Source organism: Podarcis raffonei, chromosome 5, assembly GCF_027172205.1.
Source record: "Podarcis raffonei isolate rPodRaf1 chromosome 5, rPodRaf1.pri, whole genome shotgun sequence".
In the NCBI taxonomy this organism is placed as follows: Eukaryota; Metazoa; Chordata; class Lepidosauria; order Squamata; family Lacertidae; genus Podarcis; species Podarcis raffonei.
In genome coordinates, this window is record NC_070606.1 from 37,509,935 (window position 1) to 37,530,489 (window position 20,555).

The 20,555-nt window shown below is 42.8% G+C and overlaps 1 protein-coding gene across 2 annotated transcripts; it reads right to left on the reverse strand.

The window, feature by feature from the left end:
* Positions 1–934: 934 nt before the first annotated feature.
* On the reverse strand, positions 935–20,174 carry LOC128414020 (putative lysosomal acid lipase/cholesteryl ester hydrolase). 2 transcript variants are annotated; one of them, XM_053388663.1, is made up of 10 exons: positions 19,884–20,174; positions 13,835–13,940; positions 10,487–10,604; positions 8,296–8,494; positions 6,648–6,757; positions 5,429–5,565; positions 4,408–4,554; positions 2,627–2,698; positions 2,445–2,516; positions 935–1,610 (listed from the first exon to the last, which is right to left on the reverse strand). In XM_053388663.1, the coding sequence occupies exons 2-10, from the start codon at positions 13,931–13,933 to the stop codon at positions 1,377–1,379; spliced, it is 1,188 nt and encodes a 395-aa protein (XP_053244638.1). In that variant the 5' UTR covers positions 13,934–13,940; positions 19,884–20,174; the 3' UTR covers positions 935–1,376. The 2 variants fall into 2 exon arrangements, with proteins under 2 accessions (XP_053244638.1, XP_053244637.1); XM_053388662.1 differs by lacking the exon at positions 19,884–20,174 and having other exon boundaries at positions 13,835–13,975.
* Positions 20,175–20,555: the final 381 nt, after the last annotated feature.

Genomic DNA, 20,555 nt, shown 5'->3' on the forward strand with positions numbered 1-20,555 from the left:
ACATCCACTAGATTTCCAGAGGTGGCTGTTGCATTGCGTGAAAGATCACATAAAACACAAAAATGCACAGGTAGGCAAATGCTAGGAAGACATAACTAAGTGACATCTGGATGCAGCCTTAGTCTGAACATTTAGCCCATCTAACTCCATATTACCTACACCAGTTGGCAGCAGCTCTCCAGGGTTTCAGAAAAGGGTCTTTCCAAGGTCTACCCAGAAATGACGGGTTAAACATGGGGTGTAAAGGATGTGCTCCACCACTGAGCAATGTTCCACTGGGGACAGCATTATAATACATGCTCAGAGCTTGTATTCCAATAAAAAAGGACTTGTTGGAGAAAGTTTCTTTTTCTTTCAAAACCCTAATAAAATGCATTTAGGCTCAACCTGGCAGCCTTTAAATAAGTGCTACGTACCTTGCTGCTTTCAAAACACAGGGTCGCTGCCTTGGAACAGCACCCACATATTTTAAACATGAACACTGGAAGGTTAATACTTTCATATATTTCCACAGCTACAGAAGCAAGCCCTAGATGCAGCTCCTCTTTGAAAGAGTCACATGCATTGTTCTCCCAATGCGACACAGTGTCACACATTTTAAGGCATGCATTTTAATTCCTGAACACTTCAAAGAAGTACCAGCTTTAGAACACAGTTTGTGCTTTGATCACAAGGGCACAGCTATAAAGCATTTGTCCCTGAGTAGTTCCAGAGCAATCCAGGGAATGCACTTCAGAATAAGGTGGACTATAAGGTCCAACACTCAAAAAAAGAGCCCTAGAGGAATCCCATGCTGGGAACACTTAACCACTGCAGTGTGTTGTTTTCTTCTTGTAATGTGCAGAGTCAGCCAAGATCAGCAAATGATGGAAGCTTCCCACAGGCATTATCAGACACACTTGGAAATAAGCCTGCAACATGCACCAATGCTCATCTTCCTAACTCTGCTATGGGAAGTGGGGTGAGATAAGATCTCATTTTATCAAGCTTCCTGATGCTAGCAAGGCTTTAGTCAGAACATTTCTCCACCCCGCTCTCCATAACAAGTTTGGGCAGATCAGGTTTACTTTCAGATACTTATCACTAAGACAAGATTAGCAACAAGGTTTTTCCTTTCCTCAAGACTACCACAATGAGAAGAACGCTTAAGTTGTGTCTCAACATCTCCATTCAAGATGCATGAGAACACTTATGAGCAGTGCAAAAATGTAAATTTCCTGAGGTATTACTAAACAGCATGTAGACAGGTTAATAAGAGAATACGTATTTAAAGAAGGAAGGATTTCTTTCCATGATTAAACAAAAAAAAAGCAGCGTGATCATACTAGTTTCTTGAAGAAATGCTTCAGAATCGCAGCTCCTAGGATGATGTGGCCTTATTGATATTTCTGCATCAGTTGAATTATATCTTTGTACATGCGCTGTGGTGCATCGAGGCCCCAGATGAAATCCAGATGTTCCCATTCAGGGATATTCTTGTGGTAAACTAAGTTCAGGACCTGAGTCATCAATAGGGCAATGTCCTTTGGGTCAGCAAGCCAGTCATGACCTCCAGTCCAGAGAGCTGTTGGAACAGTCATCTCCTTTACTTTGTAGAAAGGTGGTGTTGACTAAAAGGGATGGGGAAGGAAAACAGTTAGTTAGTTAGTTAGTTAGTTAGTTAGTTAGCTTGTTTGTTTGTTTTAAAAAACGGCAGGTTTGTAGTTCAGAATACAACAAAGATTTATGGATAAAAAAACAGCATATGTATACACAGTCTACATTAGGAATAGGGAACCTGTGGCCTTCTAGATATTGCTAGACCACATCTCATATCACAGGGTGTCCAACTTCCAAGAGAATGTGATCTACTCCCAGTATAAACAAACTGGCAGTGATCTACCCATTGGAGAGGATGAGCAAAGTTGTGGAGCTTTTTGGGAAGGGATAAGTCAAAGTTGTTGAGACTTTTTTAGGGAGAGGGATCAGACTTGTTGTTGAGCTTTTTTGGGGGGGCTATCGGTGGAGATCGCAGGATCGACTAGGATCCACCAGGGATAGCTCACGATCGACCGGTAGATAGACCTGTTGGACAGCCCTGTCCTATCAGTATCACTGGTCATACAGTGGTCATACAGTGGTCGTACCTTGGAAGTTGAATGAAATCCATTCTGGAAGTCCGTTCGACTGCCAAAACATTGGAAAACCAAACTGCGGCTTCTGCAGACAATCAGAAGCCACAGAAGCCCCGTCGGACATTCAGGTTCCAAAAGAACGTTCACAAACCGGAACAATCACTTCCGGATTAGCGGCAATCGGGAGCCAAAATGTCCGAGTTCCAGAGTGTTCGGGATCCAAGGTACGACTGTACTGGCTAGGGCTGATGGGAGTTAGGAGTCAATTGCATTGCAGATTTCTATTATGTAAGCAACATGTGTGCACGCAAATGAGTGAGAAATTCTTACCTGGTTGTAGTGAGCCATGTTTGCTTTCTTGCTACCCCAGTCAAAGGCTTTGAGCTGCCCAGACTTCACAGCCTAAAAAAGAGGCATGTTGCATTTGTAATGTTTGCATATACCTTCACATATTATTTATTTATTTATATGCAGGAAGCTTCTTTAAACAGAATTAAGGGTATAGGTCCTACCTGAGCCCAGTGCAGCATGTTCTGAACAGATGTCCCGGCTGGACAGTGTGTAGAATATACATCTACTCGAGTCTGTAACAAACAGCAACATTATCAAGTGAAACCATCACAAAATGCCACAGCCACTTAATTTCTTTTGTTCCATTTGGTTTATTTGAACAAAAGTACTGCATCAGAGATCATGCAGTTAGCGGAGTCTGTAACCTGAAGCGTATGTAACCCAAGGTACCACTGTATTATGTTACCAGTGACGTTACCTTAGGGCAAGGTATTTCAGTTTTAACTGAATGTCCCACTACATTAGTTTTAACTAATGTCCCACAACATGAATGCATTTTACATATTACATAGCAAAATTATTTCAGTGCAATCCTATGAGTGTGTTGCGAGAATTAAGTTTTACTGTGTTCAGCAAGGCTTTGCTTCCCAGGTATGTTAAAGCCCTGATAATTCACGCACTGATCCAGCACAACTTCCCTAGGGCCAATGCAGATATGACAATAAACAACTGTGGGTGTGTCATGGGATTGCATACTCTCACCTCTCTAGCACATGAACTAATCCTACCCTTGTTTCACGTTGTATCCAATAGCTACCAATCATGGTTAAGGGGCATTCTAGGATTCTAATTGGGAAAAGCTGAAATAGAATTCAGGAGCACTCTTGACCATGTTCATACTGAGTCAAGGTGGCAAGGAAAGAGTGCCTAATGCCACAGCCTGCTTGCGATCTACAATACATTCTTAAATAGTTCCCTGTGCACCAGCCCTGATTGGTATTCAGGGTGTGGCATAACAACTACAAACATTCACTTCACATCATGGTTCACATTGTAATTCTAATGCTGTAGTGGGCCACAGATCAATGCATATTTTTACGTGCATTTGTACAAGCTGGAACATAACAATTGTGTTATGTTCCAGCTTGTACAAATGCATTAAAAAAAATCGACATAATCGTATGACTACATGAGTGTATTTTGTTCACATTGTTTATCATTGTAACCCTAGGAAAAGAAGAAATCTGGTAGAAAAGAAAGGAAATAATAATAACTACATCCAGAAGATCACCTAATAATCCACACCAACATTTTTGTTCCCTTTCCATTTTTACAAAGTGGGTAGTCACGACTCAGTTCTATGCCAGAGTCACTGTTGTTGTTTTTATTATTATTATTATTTGTATCCTGCCCTTCATCTGCAGATCTCAGAGCAGTTCACAATGTAAAATCACAATATACATTCCCATAACAGGAAGAGAAACATATGGAACTATGAGCTATATCCAAGCAATCATGTGTTTTCCAATATGCCAAAGCAACATGAGCAGACACTTGTAAGATTCAAGCAAATTTTGCCCAAGGTAAAGTAAGATATACCGTATTTTTCACCCTATAGGACGCACCTTTTCCCCTCCAAAAATGAAGGGGAAATGTGTGCGCGTCCTATGGGGCGAATGCAGGCTTCAGGAAGCTATCCGCAAGCCCTGGAACCCGTGGGAGTTCCCGCCGGGCTCCCTAGGCTTGCAGATAGCAGCCTGTTCTGGGGGCTGGGGTCGGGGGAAGCTCGGGCTTCCCCAGCCCCGCGCCTGGGGGGGGAGAAATATTTTTTTTCTTTATTCCCCCCCCCCAAAAAACTAGGTGCGCCCTATGGGCCGGTGCACCCTATAGGGTGAAAAATACGGTAGATGGCATAAGCTGTAATCATTTTAGAAAAGTTCACACACATCCAAATTATTTAGATCATTGTCTGTACCTTTTATTAGGTAGTCAGAAAACTTACCATATTTAAGTTTTTCTCATTAAACCCACATAGTAGGAAGAAAACATTGCCACAAAGATAATCAAATATGGAATGGTCACATAAGTGAGTAGCAAGCCAGCTCATAACTTTGTTCTGAGGGAGAAACTGCTTATTCCCAAACATTGCCTGCCAAAACAAAAAACATTAGTATATAGGTCACTAGGTTAAGTCAATCGTCTGTTTTCCTGCGGATACTTCTAATCATATCAAGCAGCAACATAGCATGAAAAAAACTATTATGAGAATCTTCTACTCAGTCACTTAGGATAGAAAACCCATTCAAATCCCACATGCATAGGCAAAAGGATCCTGCACTATATTCTCAACACTGACATTGTCATTACAGCCCACTGAAGAAAACAGTATAAAGTAGCTACAGCAACACCCTGATGCCAAGTGGCAGCATCAACTAGCTTGAGCAGCTTAGGAGCTGAAGAGCATTACAAGCAGTCTCGGGTCAACTGATGTGTTTACTTTTGAAACGAGCCACTCATTCAGGCTTTTGTTAAAAGGTATGTTCCTTCTTTTCTTCAAGTATGTACAGAGCCAACGAAAAAGCACACTCCCAAGTACTTAGTTACATCCAGCAACAATTACGGCCTGTGGTTCAAGCAAGTATTTGGTCCAAAATACTTTGGATGTGGGTGGCGCTGTGGTCGAAACCACTGAGCCTAGTGCTTGCCAATCAGAAGGTCAGCGGTTCGAATCCCCACGACGGAGTGAGCTCCTGTTGCTCGGTCCCAGCTCCTGCCAATCTAGCAGTTCGAAAGCACATCAAAGTGCAAGTAGATAAATTGATGCGGCTCCAGTGGGAAGGTAAATGGTGTTTCCGTGCGCTGCTCTGGTTCGCCAGAAGCGGCTTAGTCATGCTGGCCACATGACCCGGAAGCTGTACACCAGCTCCCTTGGCCAGTAAAGCGAGATGAGCGCAGCAACCCCAGAGTCGTCCATGACTGGACCTTATGGTCAGGGGTCCTTTTACCTTTACCTTTTTACATACCTTGAACATCAGTTCAGGAAACACTCCAATCTTGGCTAACGGGCTGGTTGAAAACTTTATGGTGGCTACTGGCGCCAGTCCAAAGAACATCTTTACCTTCTTTGCTAGCCGTGGCATGGTTGAAAATGCAATGAACGCTGGGTAGTGGGATGGAAAAGGAGAGAAGAGAAATGAATATAGCTAGCTGAGCATTCTCAAACAAAACCCAAGATCAAAATTTTAAGCTCAGATTTCTCATAACACAAAAGCAATGAAGTATTTTATGGCCTGTGTGGAACCATTTATAATCAGAACCTTCAAGTCAAAAGGAAGTTGTTTGCATTAAGAAATCTGAACCCTTCTTTTATTTATAAATAAACTCAAAGTGGCTTATGAAATTACTATCGTGGCAAACAATTCTAATACAACCAGCACTGGCAAAATTTAAAAGTGGGGGGAAAGATACATGAAATCAGAGTGAAAACCTGGCATAATAGAAAGGCCTTAGCAGCACACATGAAGTTTAAAACAGAGGGACTCAAGCACACCCCTCTATGGATCTATGGATGGAGTTTTTTAACCTGGGCATTGAAACAGAAAATACCCTTTCTTGCTTTTGACCAACTTAAAAGGTTTACGGTTGCATATATATCCTCAACAGTGTAGTAACTGTAAATTTACTTGATCAATATACTTAAGAATCAACAAAACATGAAGTGACAGTCAGTGGTGAGGTTAAGATATGACTGTGTTGGTTATTCAATTGCAGGTTCTATTCAACATAGCACTGAGGCAAATATTCCATTACAGCAAGGACTTTTCCTTGTGCAACAGAATGTTCTCTCCTTGTGTGCCCCCTGAAACTGTCATTGGGTTCACCCAACTCTCCAGATCAAATTTAAAGCAGATGGTACAGGGAAAGAAGGAGTAAATCTCCTTTTACTGCTACTATTGCCCTGTGACTTTTCTGACTGAGAATGTGTGTTCGGCCCACACACTCCCTTCTTGCCTTCTCTCATGGGCCTTAATGCAATACTTCCTGGGTTTGTTAGACTGCAGCTTCCTGTTACAACTGAGTAATGGTTGTTTTTATTTCCAATGTGTGTCCAGTGACACCATGTGTAGTCGCGGTACCATGAACAAGCTTCCTCCTAAAAGTAATTTGGAATAGCAGCTGTACAAAGAAATAGCTGTAGCTATTAGAATTGTCAATGTGCATTTAAGAAACCTGAAAACCTACCCATTGTGGTGCCCTGGGAATGGCCAACATAAAATATTTGCTCCTGTCCGGTTTTGTTCAGGATAAAATCTATTGAAGCGGGAATGTCATATCTAGCCATTTCATCAAAACTGCAAAGGAAAGGAAAAAAACAGCCTATGTTTAACAGACTTGCATATGCAGTGGGACCCACATTTTGTTAATCTCAAACGCAATGTTTTCAGCACAATGCAGTCGAAAAAACAGGCTTGGATTTGGCAGATCAAAGTTCACCACAGACCCATCAAGTCCCCAATTCTCTGAACATTTGTGAAGCAGAGTCTTTTTTTTAATCAAGCCATTACTCGTCCTCCTTAGATATCTCCACCGGCGCTGTTCAGAAATGGTCAATGCCACATTATGAGCAATTCACTGCACATGAAAAAAAGGCCACTACCTAGTTCACAGCAACCACGTGGCTACCAAAATGTGACAGTTTTGACAGGCGAGCTGTCTCTAGATGTCAGATAGCAGCACCTGGAAAATCAAACAAGGCAAACCAAACTTCCACCAAAGTTCTTATAAATCATCAGGGCGGTTTACAAACGCAACACCGACAGACTGGAAGAGGAAGACAAATCCTGCTGGAAAAGGGAGATGAAAAAGCCATGTTTCTCCCAGTGTGATGAAGACTGGAAACAATGGGAGAAACAACTTTTTAAAATGTCAATTTGGGAGGAACAGAATTTATGCAGTGGGCAACGAAGGGCTCTGCTTCCTCTCCCAGCCATGTCTGACGATGTTCTCCCACATCAAATCTAATTCCACCCAAAGTCTATTAACACCACTAAGGACGCTTTTCACCACCATCATTATATACTGAATGCCTTACCTGTGCTTCACCCTGAGGTATCAGGGTGGGCTGCAACAATTTTAAAATGCAGTATTAAGAACAGTTAAAAGACATTACAATAAAAGAAAAGAGGGTGGGTCCTAAATTATGCACCTCTGGTGTCAAGGGCCAGGGGAAAGAGATGACTCTTCAGCACATAACAAAAGTTACGTCAAGTGCACCTCTATGAGGAGGGAACTCCAAAACTTAGGGGCTGCCACACAGAATGCCCTCTTCCAGGTGGTCACTTTCTGAAGCTCTGAGGGTGGCAGAACTACCAAGAGGTTCCGTTCTCCCATAGAGGGTTTGTAGGCATGGGCACCAGGATAAATTTGCAGCGGGGTTCAAAACACTGAAATGGGAGCAGGCTAGTTTCTCATTTTTTAAAAAAAGAATAATTGCACCTGTACAATTTGCCACATGCCACAGATTTTACAAATGCTAGAAAGAGTTAACTCTTTTTTAAAAAATTAAGAAAAGGTAGTAATCAGGAAGTTGTAGTTCATCTTCCCTTGCTGCAGATGCTAGTGTCTATAGATATTTTGGTCCTAAGTTGTTTAGAACTTTAAACACTAATGTGAGCACCCCGAATTGGGCCCCAAAATGAATTGCCAACCGGTTTCATCCTTTGACGCTGGGGTTATCCCAATTGTGCATTTCAACCAAGCACACAATTCCCCGTATGTGCAATATGTGCAAGTTTGATTGTTTATTTAACTACCAATATGAAGAGCATGAGACTAAAGGGCAAAACCAGGAACCAGCGACATGCAAGTAAGTTTAGATATTTCACTCTACCTGAACATCCAGAATTCTTCTTGGTCTGCTGTATAGTGTATGTGTTTTCTGGACCAAGTGTTACCTCTGCTGTTTCCCAGCCAAACATCATACCCAGCATCAGCCAGCATAAAGCCCAGGCTGTTGTAGTCCAGATTTGTCACCCAGTTACTGCCATCAGCAAGCAAGCCGTGCTGTAGAAACACTGAAGGCTTGGGACCTGAAAGTGAAATGTTTTAAGCAAAGTTACTGCTTCAGTGTCTGCTTCCAACAAGACTGAGATCCATCAAAAAATTTAATGCCAGTCATGTGATCATTCCATGCCTGCTATAAACATGGGGCAAAGAGAATGCATAGCCAGCAATTCCACAAGTGGCGTCTTTTAGTCTGGAATGAATAGGGGGGACAGTCAACCAAGTTTTGCTCACCGACATTAATGAGCATGACTAAGTCAACAACAGGTCTACTCTGAGTAAAACTTGGTGGAATACCACCCAATCACTTCTGAATGCAATGTGGAAAGCAGAGCAAACATTTTTTAAAAAATATCCAACCTTTGCTCAATTCAATACAGCTCTTATTTTATCTGTCCTAGCCCCATACCTTGGAGCGAAGTCCTTTTACTCAAGGAAAAAGCTGCAGACAAGAGAGGCAAAGGCCTTGGGACACTGAGTTGGATGTGCTACCATCTCCACCCTTTTTGAAAGAAGAGGTAGTAGTGAATCTCTGTGAATGGCTGAAGCAAGTGCATCTGTGACAACTTCAAAAAGACTCTTTTGCAACTAAAGAGATCTGCCCCCGCCACCTCCAAAAAGATCACATGCACTTCCCTGTCACTTGTGTCAAGGTGGTGCGCAGCTCACAGCTACGTCAGGACTGAAAACAGCTGATATCAACATGGACTATGAACTAGTTATTCTAGCTTCCCGTTCTGCCTGCCACCACACTTCCCCACTTCTTTTAATAGCTCAGAAAAGGATTAAAATATCCTTGACTTCATCTATTAGTATGGCCTATTTTATTGAAATCTTAAAAGAAAAAAAGAACAAGAACATGTTGGGCAATTGTGCACACTTCCTCTCACATTGCTGAGCAACTGGTGAGACCACAAAATACAAAAACGGAAGAGGACACTTTGGCTGGCAACCATCACTTTTATAGGAAAAAGGAGACCGCCATGTTATTTTGCTACATTGGATAGCAAGAGACACCCAAGAAAGCAAAATGGATAATAATAAAAAGAATAGCAGGCTGCCCAGTCATTATCAACATAAAGTATCTCTCCTACATCTCCAAGAATGGAGAAGAGAGCCAACAAACTTGCACTGTTTGGGAAGAGACCTGCCAGCACCCTATGGCCAAATCAAGGAATGAGAACTGGGGGTGGGAGGAGGGCAAGAGCTTGTGCCTGGCCTATGTCCTCACTCACTTAGCAAGGCTTCCTGTGCTCCTTTGAACCAAAACCCTCTCATATCCAACTTCTGAGGGTGGGTGGGTGGAGTAGCTTTAGCTCAGTCCTGCTCAGTCGAGTACAATGTTTCCACACCTAATGCCTTTGGGAAAAGAAGCAGGGAATGTTCACTTCCCCACATGAAGAGAGAAAGTGCTGTGCTCTCCCATGCCCTTGCGGCATATGTAATGAAGCCATACAAGCAAAACTGGTCCCAGTGGAGGCAGAATGGTGCCATGTTTTGGATGAACTCCAAGTGTGGTAATATTCATCTGAATGTCTTGCAAATTCTCTGTGGCCCAGATTATGCTACTGCCTTTGTGGGAGGGGAGAACCCTGAAGATGAAAAAGACTCTGAAAATACACTGTAATATTTTTTTTTTTTAAAAGTAAAAAGCTAAATAATGACACCTACCAGCCTTCCCTTCTATCCTCATGCCCCAATTCTTAGATGGTAAAAGGGTTGCGGGGGAAGGGGACAGATTCATTTTGTAGGAGTGAGCTCAATAGCAAGGTGTGTATAACTGCTTTTTAACTGTTAGTTTCGCTGAACAAAGAATCTGTTACTGATAGATCTATAAGAACCCTACATTATCAAACAAATTATCTATTTTTGCACTGGTGAAACCTGATGTAAGCCAAATTTCTCCAAAGCAAGAAGCCTTCATTTCTTTCTCTGTATCTATATCGATATCTCTGCAAAGTATGGGACATTTGCATTTACGTGTACACACAATATATTACCTCAAAACACACACTCACCCTTGTTCCACTGATTTATTTTCCCATGAGGGATTCTGTTAATACTCAGGATATACCCATCATCTGTCACCACTTCATATTCTTCGCTGGGATATCCTCTGAAGGAAATAATTTCGCTCTGGGAGGGAAAGGAAAGAATGGGCAGCAATGGTATTGGTGCAATATATTCAGAACAAACGGCTAAACTAATTGTAAATAATGTGGTTACAGAACAGTTTAAGATAGAAAAAGGGACACGACAGGGATGCCCAATCTCCCCTCTGCTTTTTATTTCGGTCCTGGAGGTTTTGCTGAACATGATTAGAAGGGACCGGATGGTTAAAGGTATACAGGTCGGAGCCAAACAGTTTAAATTAAGAGCGTTTGCAGATGATCTAGTCTTGACACTACAGGAGCCAGAATCTAGTACTAAAAGAGTTTTAGAACTAATTCAAGAATTTGGTCAGGTGGCAGGATTTAAATTGAACAAGTTAAAAACTAAAGTTCTTGAGAAAAAATTAACACCAATAGAGAGAGAAAAGTTCCAAAATGAAACAGGCCTGACTGTGGTTAAGAAAGTGAAATATTTGGGGATTAATATGACAGCTAAAAATGGGAATTTGTTTAAAGACAATTATGAAAAATGTTGGGCTGAAGTGAAAAAAGATTTAGAAATTTGGTCAAATTTGAAGCTTTCCTTGTTGGGTCGAATTGCAGCTATAAAGATGAATGTATTGCCTAAAATGTTGTTTTTGTTTCAAACTTTGCAAATTTTGGACAAAATGGATTGTTTCAAGAAGTGGCAGAAAGACATTTCTAAATTTGTCTGGCAGGGCAAGAAGCCTAGAATAAAATTTAAGATATTAACTGATGCAAAGGAAAGAGGTGGATTTGCCCTGCCAGACCTGAAACTTTATTATGAATCAGCAGCATTTTGCTGGTTGAAAGACTGGCTGCTTCTTGAAAACACAGACATTTTGGATCTTGAAGGTTTTAACAATGTTTTTGGGTGGCATGCATATTTGTGGTACGACAAGGTGAAAGCACACAAAGCTTTTAAAAATCATATTGTCAGGAGAGCACTGTTTAATGTTTGGACTAGATATAAAGATCTACTGGAAAATAAAACTCCAAGGTGGTTGTCACCAATGGAGGCTAAGGCTCAGAGAAAACTTAACATGGAGGCCAAATGGCCAAAATATTGGGAAATCTTGGAACTAGAAGGGGACAGACTGAAATTGCAGAGTTTTGAGAAACTGAAAGATAAAGTGCAAGATTGGCTTCATTATTACCAAATAATGGAGGTTTATAATTTGGACAAGAAAGTTGGTTTCCAGGTGGAAAAATCTAAATTGGAAACAGAATTGCTAGAATCCAAAACTAAGACCTTGTCAAAAATGTATAACTTGCTGCTGAAATGGAATACTCAGGATGAGACGGTTAAATCTGTAATGATTAAATGGGCACAAGACGTTGGACATAATATTATGTTTGCTGACTGGGAACAGTTGTGGACCACCGGGATTAAATTTACGGCATGTAATGCCTTAAGAGAGAATATTATGAAAATGATATATAGGTGGTACATGACCCCAGTCAAGCTTGCAAAAATCTATCATTTGCCCGATAATAAATGTTGGAAATGTAAGGAAACTGAAGGTACATTCTTTCACCTTTGGTGGACGTGCCCTAGGATTAAGGCTTTCTGGGAAATGATATATAATGAATTGAAAAAGGTATTTAAATATACCTTCTTGAAGAAACCAGAGGCCTTTCTCCTGGGCATGGTCGGCCAAGTGGTGCCAAAGAAGGACAGAACTTTTTTTATGTATGCTACAACAGCAGCAAGAATACTCATCGCAAAGTATTGGAAGACGCAAGATCTACCCACTCTGGAAGAATGGCAGATGAAACTGATTGACTGTATGGAACTGGCAGAATTGACGAGCAGAATCCGTGACCAGGGAGAAGAGTCGGCTGAAGAAGAGTTGGCAGGGGGAGAAGAGTTGGCAGGGGGTTGGACTCGATGGCCCTTGTGGTCTCTTCCAACTCTATGATTCTATGATTCTATGATTCTATGATTCTATGAAGAAGATTGGAAAAAATTCAAGGACTATTTACAGAAATATTGTAAAATAAAAGAAAGTTAGATGGTGCTGGATTGAAATTGAGAGGTTTCTAGCTGTAATGATATATAAAAACATAGATGGGGGGAAAAAGGGTTTGAAAAATAAGGTAATGTTACAAGCTGTAATGCTTTAAATGAAGGATTTGCTGAACAAATAATCTTAATTGGGATACAAGAAGGAGAAGTATGAGGAGGTCTGAGAAATTTGTTATCTAAAAGTATGGTTTATGAACTTTATGTTTTTGTTTAATGTTTCTGTTTGTTTTGTTTTTGTTTGTTTCTTTAAAAAATTGGAAAATTTAATAAATATTCTTTAAAAAAAAAGAATGGGCAGCATTCAGTTGGGAACGTTAGCAAATGGCTGTAAAAAGGCCTAGACAATTCTTTTCCACAGAAGACAGTCAGTACCTGGAGTGTGCAAAAGGTGCAAAGTCAGAAAAGGGAGGAGGACTGTCCCACACATCAGTTTATTTGTCAGTTCCAAAGAAGTCTAATAAGTTATTGCTGTGGACAACTCAGCAGTCTGTTTGGTGACCGCCTTTAATGCAAAACCGAACAGTATCCCTGAGGCAATTCAGCTTTCTAGAGCTATCCGATTAGGTACTTGAGCAACAGACTCATTGAGCCAGCCTCCAGTTTTCCCAAGAATAATTATCAAGGGAAAGTTTGACACCTAACAAATAGTTTAGCACAAGGTTTTTCAGTGTCGTGCCCTCATATGCACACTCAGAGACCTTCCTGTAAATTTGCAGGATTCCACTCTCTCTCCGCACCAGAGAGAGAGAGAGACAGAGAGAGAAGGGGGGGAGGCTTGAAAGAAGCTTGCTGCTGTAGCAAATAGAAGGCATGTTTCAACAATAAGTCCAGCCATCCCTGTGTTAGCGGGTCATGAGAGCATTGAGCAAGACTTGCCGGACAGAAACATTTTGGAATGTGGCCGTCTAGTTCTGCTATCTGCCAAGTCTGTCGCTGCCACTTTATATCTTTTATGGGATTGTTGTTGTTTTTTGTTTATTTATTTGTTTTGCTTTAATGGCTGTAAGTCACCCTGAGCAATGTAATTGTATCGCAAGGGAAGGTTATGTTCCTAAAAAATAATAATGGTAAGTGAATATTTTCATGCTTCATGTAATCCCAACTTTCAGTGAAAATGCAACTTCAGGAATATCAAGTGTAGCACCAATTGCCACTGATGCCTTTAACTATAATAGATACAACACAGAAGGATAAAAAGGGCTTACAATATTCATAGTAGCTTCAGGGTCGACATTTCGTCTTCTCACAAAGTTTTCCGGAGTTGCAAGTTGGATCAAACTCGCTGCGACTATGAGGAGCCACATCCTTGATCTGCATGAAAACAAATTCATCTTTCAGTACACATATGTAAGACTACTTTTCCACAAACCTAAATTAATACTTTTACAGTGAAATCCACAAAGAGAACAGTTAAGGATGTGCACACATGTTTCACTGAAAGAAACGGTACATAAAGCAGCTTTTGAAGAGTAAGACTAACCATTTTTATGAATGAACAGTGCTTTCCTAGAGGGAAAACACCTCTGTAATAGAGATAATTGGTTTTGGCCTTGCTCAAGATCCAGCATAATTCCATGCACATATACCCAGAAGGCAGTACCATGTGATTTACTTCCAAGAACTGGGTCCAGGTTTGCAGCCTTGGCTTAACAAAATTTTACATGTGGTGTGCTGTCTCAGTGTAATGGTTAAGGGTACAAGTCATGAATTAACAAATATCTTGTCCAAATCTTATCTTATCGGGTGGTTTCACACAGATTGTTACTCTTTTAAGATAATACTGGTCAACTGTATTTGGGTTTTGAAAAAGGACACTTTGAATATTCCTGTTTGGTTGGCATGCCAAATGGATCATTTGAATTGTGACAGCTATTGAAAAGGCTGAATCAACTTGACATGTGCAACCAGAAAAAGGAGCAGTCATCATTCAATCATTTGGTGTGGCGGATCTGCTTTTGAAATTTTCCAGTGACCTGTGGAGGCCACCAGTTCTCCACATGATAGTAATCTTGTGTCAGCTTAACACACTTTGTCTTAAATCAAAAGACCATCCCTTGCTCCCTTTCATATCAGCCATGCCCACACATAATGCTGTGCCAGAAACCCTGACGTAATAAACCAGTGTGTGTGCACCCACATGCAGGACCATCTCCCTGTTGTTTTGCTGTGCCCTCTAAACAAGCAACAAAGCATGCCAAGAGCCAGCATTTAACAAGAGATTATCATTATGTGCAAGCCTGGAAACTATAGATAATGACTTCAAAACAAGCCAGAATATGAAGCCATTATCACCTATAGCCAAACCTCTTCTGGCATATATCAGAATACAGTGGTACCTCGGGTTACATACACTTCAGGTTACATACGCTTCAGGGTACAGACTCCATTAACCCAGAAATATTGCTTCAGGTTAATAACTTTGCTTCAGGATGAGAACAGAAATTGTGCTCCAGTGGTGCAGCAGCAGCAGGAGGCCCCATTAGCTAAAGTGGTGCTTCAGGTTAAGAACAGTTTCAGGTTAAGTACGGACCTCCAGAACGAATTAAGTACTTAACCCGAGGTACCACTGTATGTATATGTATATGGCATTTCTACAAGGGCATTATATAAACTCATTATTTAAAAAAGTTATTTCCTTGATAATTTGAATCATCAACAAGAGAGGGATGAATTTCAAAAGTTGCAAATACTGAATTTAAAAACAATAGTAATCTTGTTGAAGTTATCATTCTCTGTCCAAGGGGAGAGTCTTATCTTTCAGATAAAAGACAGGGAGACATGCGCCACCCCAATATGACATGCAAAACATTATTGAGTTTGGCCTTTGATCTGTGACTATGGCTGTCCTTGTTCTGCAGTTTCCCCACATGCTTTTTAACAGCACATGACTGAGAGAAGATAAAGTTCATTGCAATCATGCTTTCCTGAAACTGCTCTATGATCAGCTAAACAAAGCCTGTTTTAGCTAAAAGGCCAAGGGGAAAGATAACATAAAAGTCAAGGCACCCAGAGAGTCAATGGTATATTAACATTAATCACATTAAACTACAAAGTTTTCTTTCCTTTCCTTTATTTTTGCTAACCCTGCCTTCAGCAGCACCACAGAGAGTGAGAACTTTCCCCCTCACTTTACATCCATGCCAAGAAATCTTCACCTTCTGATCAAAGATGCACGTGCAAGGCCAATAGATCAGGTAACCTTCTTTATCACAGATTTTTAAAAAAAGTTTTAGCCAGCTTTTGAGCCGAATTGTCTCTTGTGAAAGGCTTTCAGCTTTCAAGGCATTGAAGAAGCAAATGAGGAGTTACCTGTAGACGTCCCAAACCCAAGGGCCACCCAACACAGAGCAGGTTTCAGTAATCCAGCCTCAAGCTTACAAATGTTACCGATGCATGGATTACACTGGTCAAGCTATCCCCATCCTACAGCCAGTCCAGGGAGTTATACTGGTTGTCAGCCTCCTATTCTTCAGTCTCAGTCTTATAGAACTCAGCAAAGAGGAGTATTAGGAGGGGGTGAGGTAAGAGTTGTCTCTGCCTGTCACTGGCCACCTGCTGTTCACCTCCCTGCCTTCCACCCTACTGGTTCCAAGGGGCATTAGCCACCACTGATAATTGATTCATTTATTTCTTGCATAAAATGTATACACCGCTTGATTGTGTAAAAAAAAAAAAATCCTCAAAGCCGTTTACAAAAAAGATAAACCAACACTGGTTTAAATGTATCACTGAAAAAGGAAAACATCCCCTATTTCTGTCTCTTCCTTCCCACTTTCTTTCCCCATCAGTGGGTGGATCCTTATTTAACCAAATGGCACAAAAGACATGGCAATATTCCAGGTCTGTAGAAGTACAAAAACATTTATTTTTTGGCGGGGGGGGAGATCGTACAGAGAAAAATGGAACAATTTGTTGAGTGCGCAGGGGGGGAAGGGAGGCTGGAATGGCTATCTGGAACACTGGACAGGAGCACTCCTTGCAACAACATGTTGTTGCTCATCTCTCTTTCAGAGAACAGAAACATGGAAGCAGCAGGTATTAAGAAACACACAACTGTTCTAAAAGAAGAAGTTAAAGAAGAAGTGTTACTTGCTAGTGGTGCTAACGTTGCCACAAAAGATTTATTTCTCCTTTTACAGACAGCATCTAACAAGCAGAAGTCTGCTGAGAAGTAGGACAATACGTATTTTCCCACAACCCTAACTACCTTAGCAATGCTCACTGAGGAAACCACTTTGAAAGAGAAATCCCAAAAGAACCTGGAGAGACTTAAAAACCAGTAACAAAAACATGACAAATCGACACAGGAAACAATCACAAGGTTGGGGAGTACACTTGCCTGTACATTCTAAAGTTATCAGCTAACCAGAGAATAACCAGTCTGGCCTGCCCTTGTGCCTTTTCACTGTGAAAGTTTAACAACTGCTGTGATCTGTAGAAACCAGCAGGCAAAGTACGGTGTTTCTGGGCATGAAGGTGAGAATCAGCACTGGCTAATGTCTGCAGATGAAGCTGCTCTTATACACGAAGGACCTGGTTAACAAGTTGTCAATTCCAGCATAGCACTTTCTCTCTCTCTCTAATTGCCCTGGAATAACCGTCATATTAACGGTCACTAAAATGGGTTAGGATCCCCACTACATTCTGCACAGCTGCAGGGATTACACTGGGAAGTCAGAGGAGCAGTGTTTGAAACTCCCATTGCTCTAGGTGAATTTTGCAACAGGGAATTTCATTAATGTGAGCAGTTTCTGAGCTCTGGGCACAGTACTGCCACTGCTGGAAGGAAAGAAGGACCTTTTTCTGCCTTCCCACTTCCATTCACTCTCTTTAGCCAGGAGAAGGGGCCTTCTTAAGAATATAAGGGGGTTGGGCAAGGAAAGAACTAGACCATGTGAAAAATGAACATAAGATTTTAGCTGCAGTTCATTCATTTTCAGGTTTGTATTCTTGTTGTAAAAAAGTGTGCCTAGACACTCCATTGTGGCGTCCAAAACCTAAGTTTAAGGTGCCATTTAGCTCCTAGCTTTCCTATTTCAGTTTCTAACACTGCAGAGAAGAGAGGTACTGTGTGTTGCTCTACCCAGTTTTCTACAGCACCCAGAGTTGGGACCATGAAGTATTCTCCGATTACAAAATTAGAGATTCTTTTCTTTCTCCCAAGTTGTATATCCCATATATAATTGAAACCGGTCAAGCTACCTTTTACGAAACCAGATCATTGGTCAATCCAGCTTATTACTGCACACACCAGGGGTAGCCAATTTGGTGACCTCCAGATGTTATTGGACAACAACTCCCATCATTCCTGACCATTGGTCATGTTGGCTGGGGCAAATGGGAATTGTAGTCCTACATTATCTGGAGGACACTACATTGGCTAACCCTAGTCTATACTGACTAGTGCCTCTCCAGCATTTCAGGCAGGGCTTTCCCCATGCTGGTCCTACCTGCAGATGCCCAGGACTGAATATAGGGTTTTTGCATGCAAAGCTTGTGCTCTACCACTGAACTTCAGCTGTCTTCAGCTGATGGATCAGGGCTGTTAGGAGTGCTGCAATGTTAGCACCATTTTCTTATGTGTTTGTTTAGACCTTTTAAAAAAGGAATTATCAGTAGTACAACAACAGTTTTCAGAGTTGTTCAGCAGAGGCAATTTCATCAGGCACAGGTGTCTCTTATCACTGCAAACCAGAGAAAACCCCCACTTCTGCACAACTCTCAAAACTTGAAAAAGATCTGCTGCATCTGATGAAGTGGCTTCTAGTCCACAGAACAGGGGTGGCCAACATGGGGCCCTTCAGAAGTTGTTGGAACTACAACTCCCATCATGCTGGGCCACTGGCCATGCTGGCTGGGGCTAATGGGAGTGGTAGTCCTTACGACGTCTGGAGAGCATCATATCTGCTACCCTTGCCACAGAAGCTTCTGCCACAATAAATCTGTGGAAGCTTTCTGAACTGCCACAAGACTCTTAGTTTCTACTGCTGTCCCTTTTTAGCTGGCCATCTAGACAGAAAGAAGAGAAAACTGGGCATAAATTTAAACGGATTTCAGGTTGCAGATTAGAATGAACAAGTGCCCTGTGCTGTATATCAGTACCCCTATTTCACACCCAAAATATGCAGCTGGAAGACTGGGGGAAAGCTAATCTTTTTCAAGCACCATCTCACCACTTAAAACTGCAAGAGCTAAAGGGTCCTAACCTAAAGTGCAACCCATTCTTTGTTCCAAGGAACTTGAGTAACAGACTGAAAGGTTTCATAGGAGGGAGAAGCCAAATGGGAACAGCAAAATTAAGTTCCTACCACCCCAAGTAAAACAACCACTATGTTACATCCATCTCCATGCCAGTAATTCATTTGTGATTCATTTCAGCCCGTTATGCAGCATACAAAGAACAAAAAGACACACACTTGAGGGCAAGGCAGGGAGGGGAGAAGAGGAAGACCTGTAGTGTTAAAGAAGCTAGTTCACTCCACCAGCATGGGAGAAATGTAGAGTTGGAAGGGACTCTGAGGATCATCTAGTCCAACCCCCTGCAAGGCAGAAGCACCAATGGGAGCGGGGGTGCTGTGAAAGGACAGCCTGCCATTGCCACTCTCCCTCTTTCTAGGTGTTGCCTTATTTGCTGTTGCCAATGCCCTTCTGGTCCATATCGCCATTCCCCACCCCGTACCCTCCAGCATTTCTCCGATGAAAAGAGAGACGTCCGCTACCAACATTTTCATCAGGATGTCCTCCTATTGCATCCCCTCCGACCTTTCTCCGATTAAAACAGGGAAAAGCCGGACATTCTGGGGTCCAATTAGAAACGGGGACGGCTTCTGTCAACCCGGGACTGTCCCTGGGCAAGAGAGACACTTGGAGGGCCTGCCAACCCCCCGTCCCGAAAGCTTTAGCTGGCAACTATCCCGCCAACCCGAGCAAGGGTCCAGCAACAGGCGTCCCTTCGTGCAGGACACGGGCGCCCTTCAGCACCGCACAGGAGGCTCCTCTCGCCTCCACGACGGGCCGGAGCGTCCCTGCGCGAGTCGCCAGGCTCCAGGCCACTTTCCGTTCCCCTCCAGGTCTTGGCGCACCACCTTTGCTTATAGCCCCAGGGAAGGGATTCCTCAGTTCCTGCGGACTTCAATGGCCGCGGAGCACCAAACGCAAGAGGCGCCCTGTCGACTCTCCCACCCGGCCTCCCTTCAGGCGATGCCCCAGCATCTCTCCTCGCCCCTTGCGCGCTTGGGAAGCGAAGCCACTCACCGGAAAGCCGAAGAACGAAGGAGTTGCAATCCTGGCTTCTTCCCCTCAGCAGCAAAAGGGGGCGCGCGGCGCAGCCAACCCCAAGCCTCGCTTGTCCCTCTCAGGCCACGCGCGCCGTCCAATCAGAGCGCGCGGAGAGGGAGAGAATGCCCACCCGCGTCTCTTCCTCCTCCCAGCCAGCCGAGGCCTGGGCGCCGGTGGTCGGGGGCTGGCAGAGGCAGCGGGCGAGGCTGAGGGAGCGCGGGCTGGAGTCGGTAATGGCGCCGCCGAGCGTCAAGGGCAACCCGCCTCTACGCCTTTATGGGCTTCCTCTTCCTCTGGCGTCCGCGCGGAGGAGCTGGTGCTCCGCCCGTGATGGTGACTCATGCGGGCATGAGCACATTTACGAGGAGGCGAGTCCCTTTGAACTCTCCGGGAGCTCCCCGGGAGACCATCCAGGCTAATATTGCCAGCTCTGGCCAGCAGCGGCTCATCCGGGCATCAGAGAAGGGAAGCTTCCCAGCCAGCCCTGCCTAGAGATGCCAAGGACCGAAGCCGAGACCTTCTGCAGGTAGAGCAGAGATGTTCTGCCACTGAGCTACTTCTCAAGTGTCCAGGAGTGGCTGTAGTATGCGGGATAACCAGTGCTTTTTTTCTTAAAAAAGGAAATGTTTAGGGGTACAGTGGTACCTC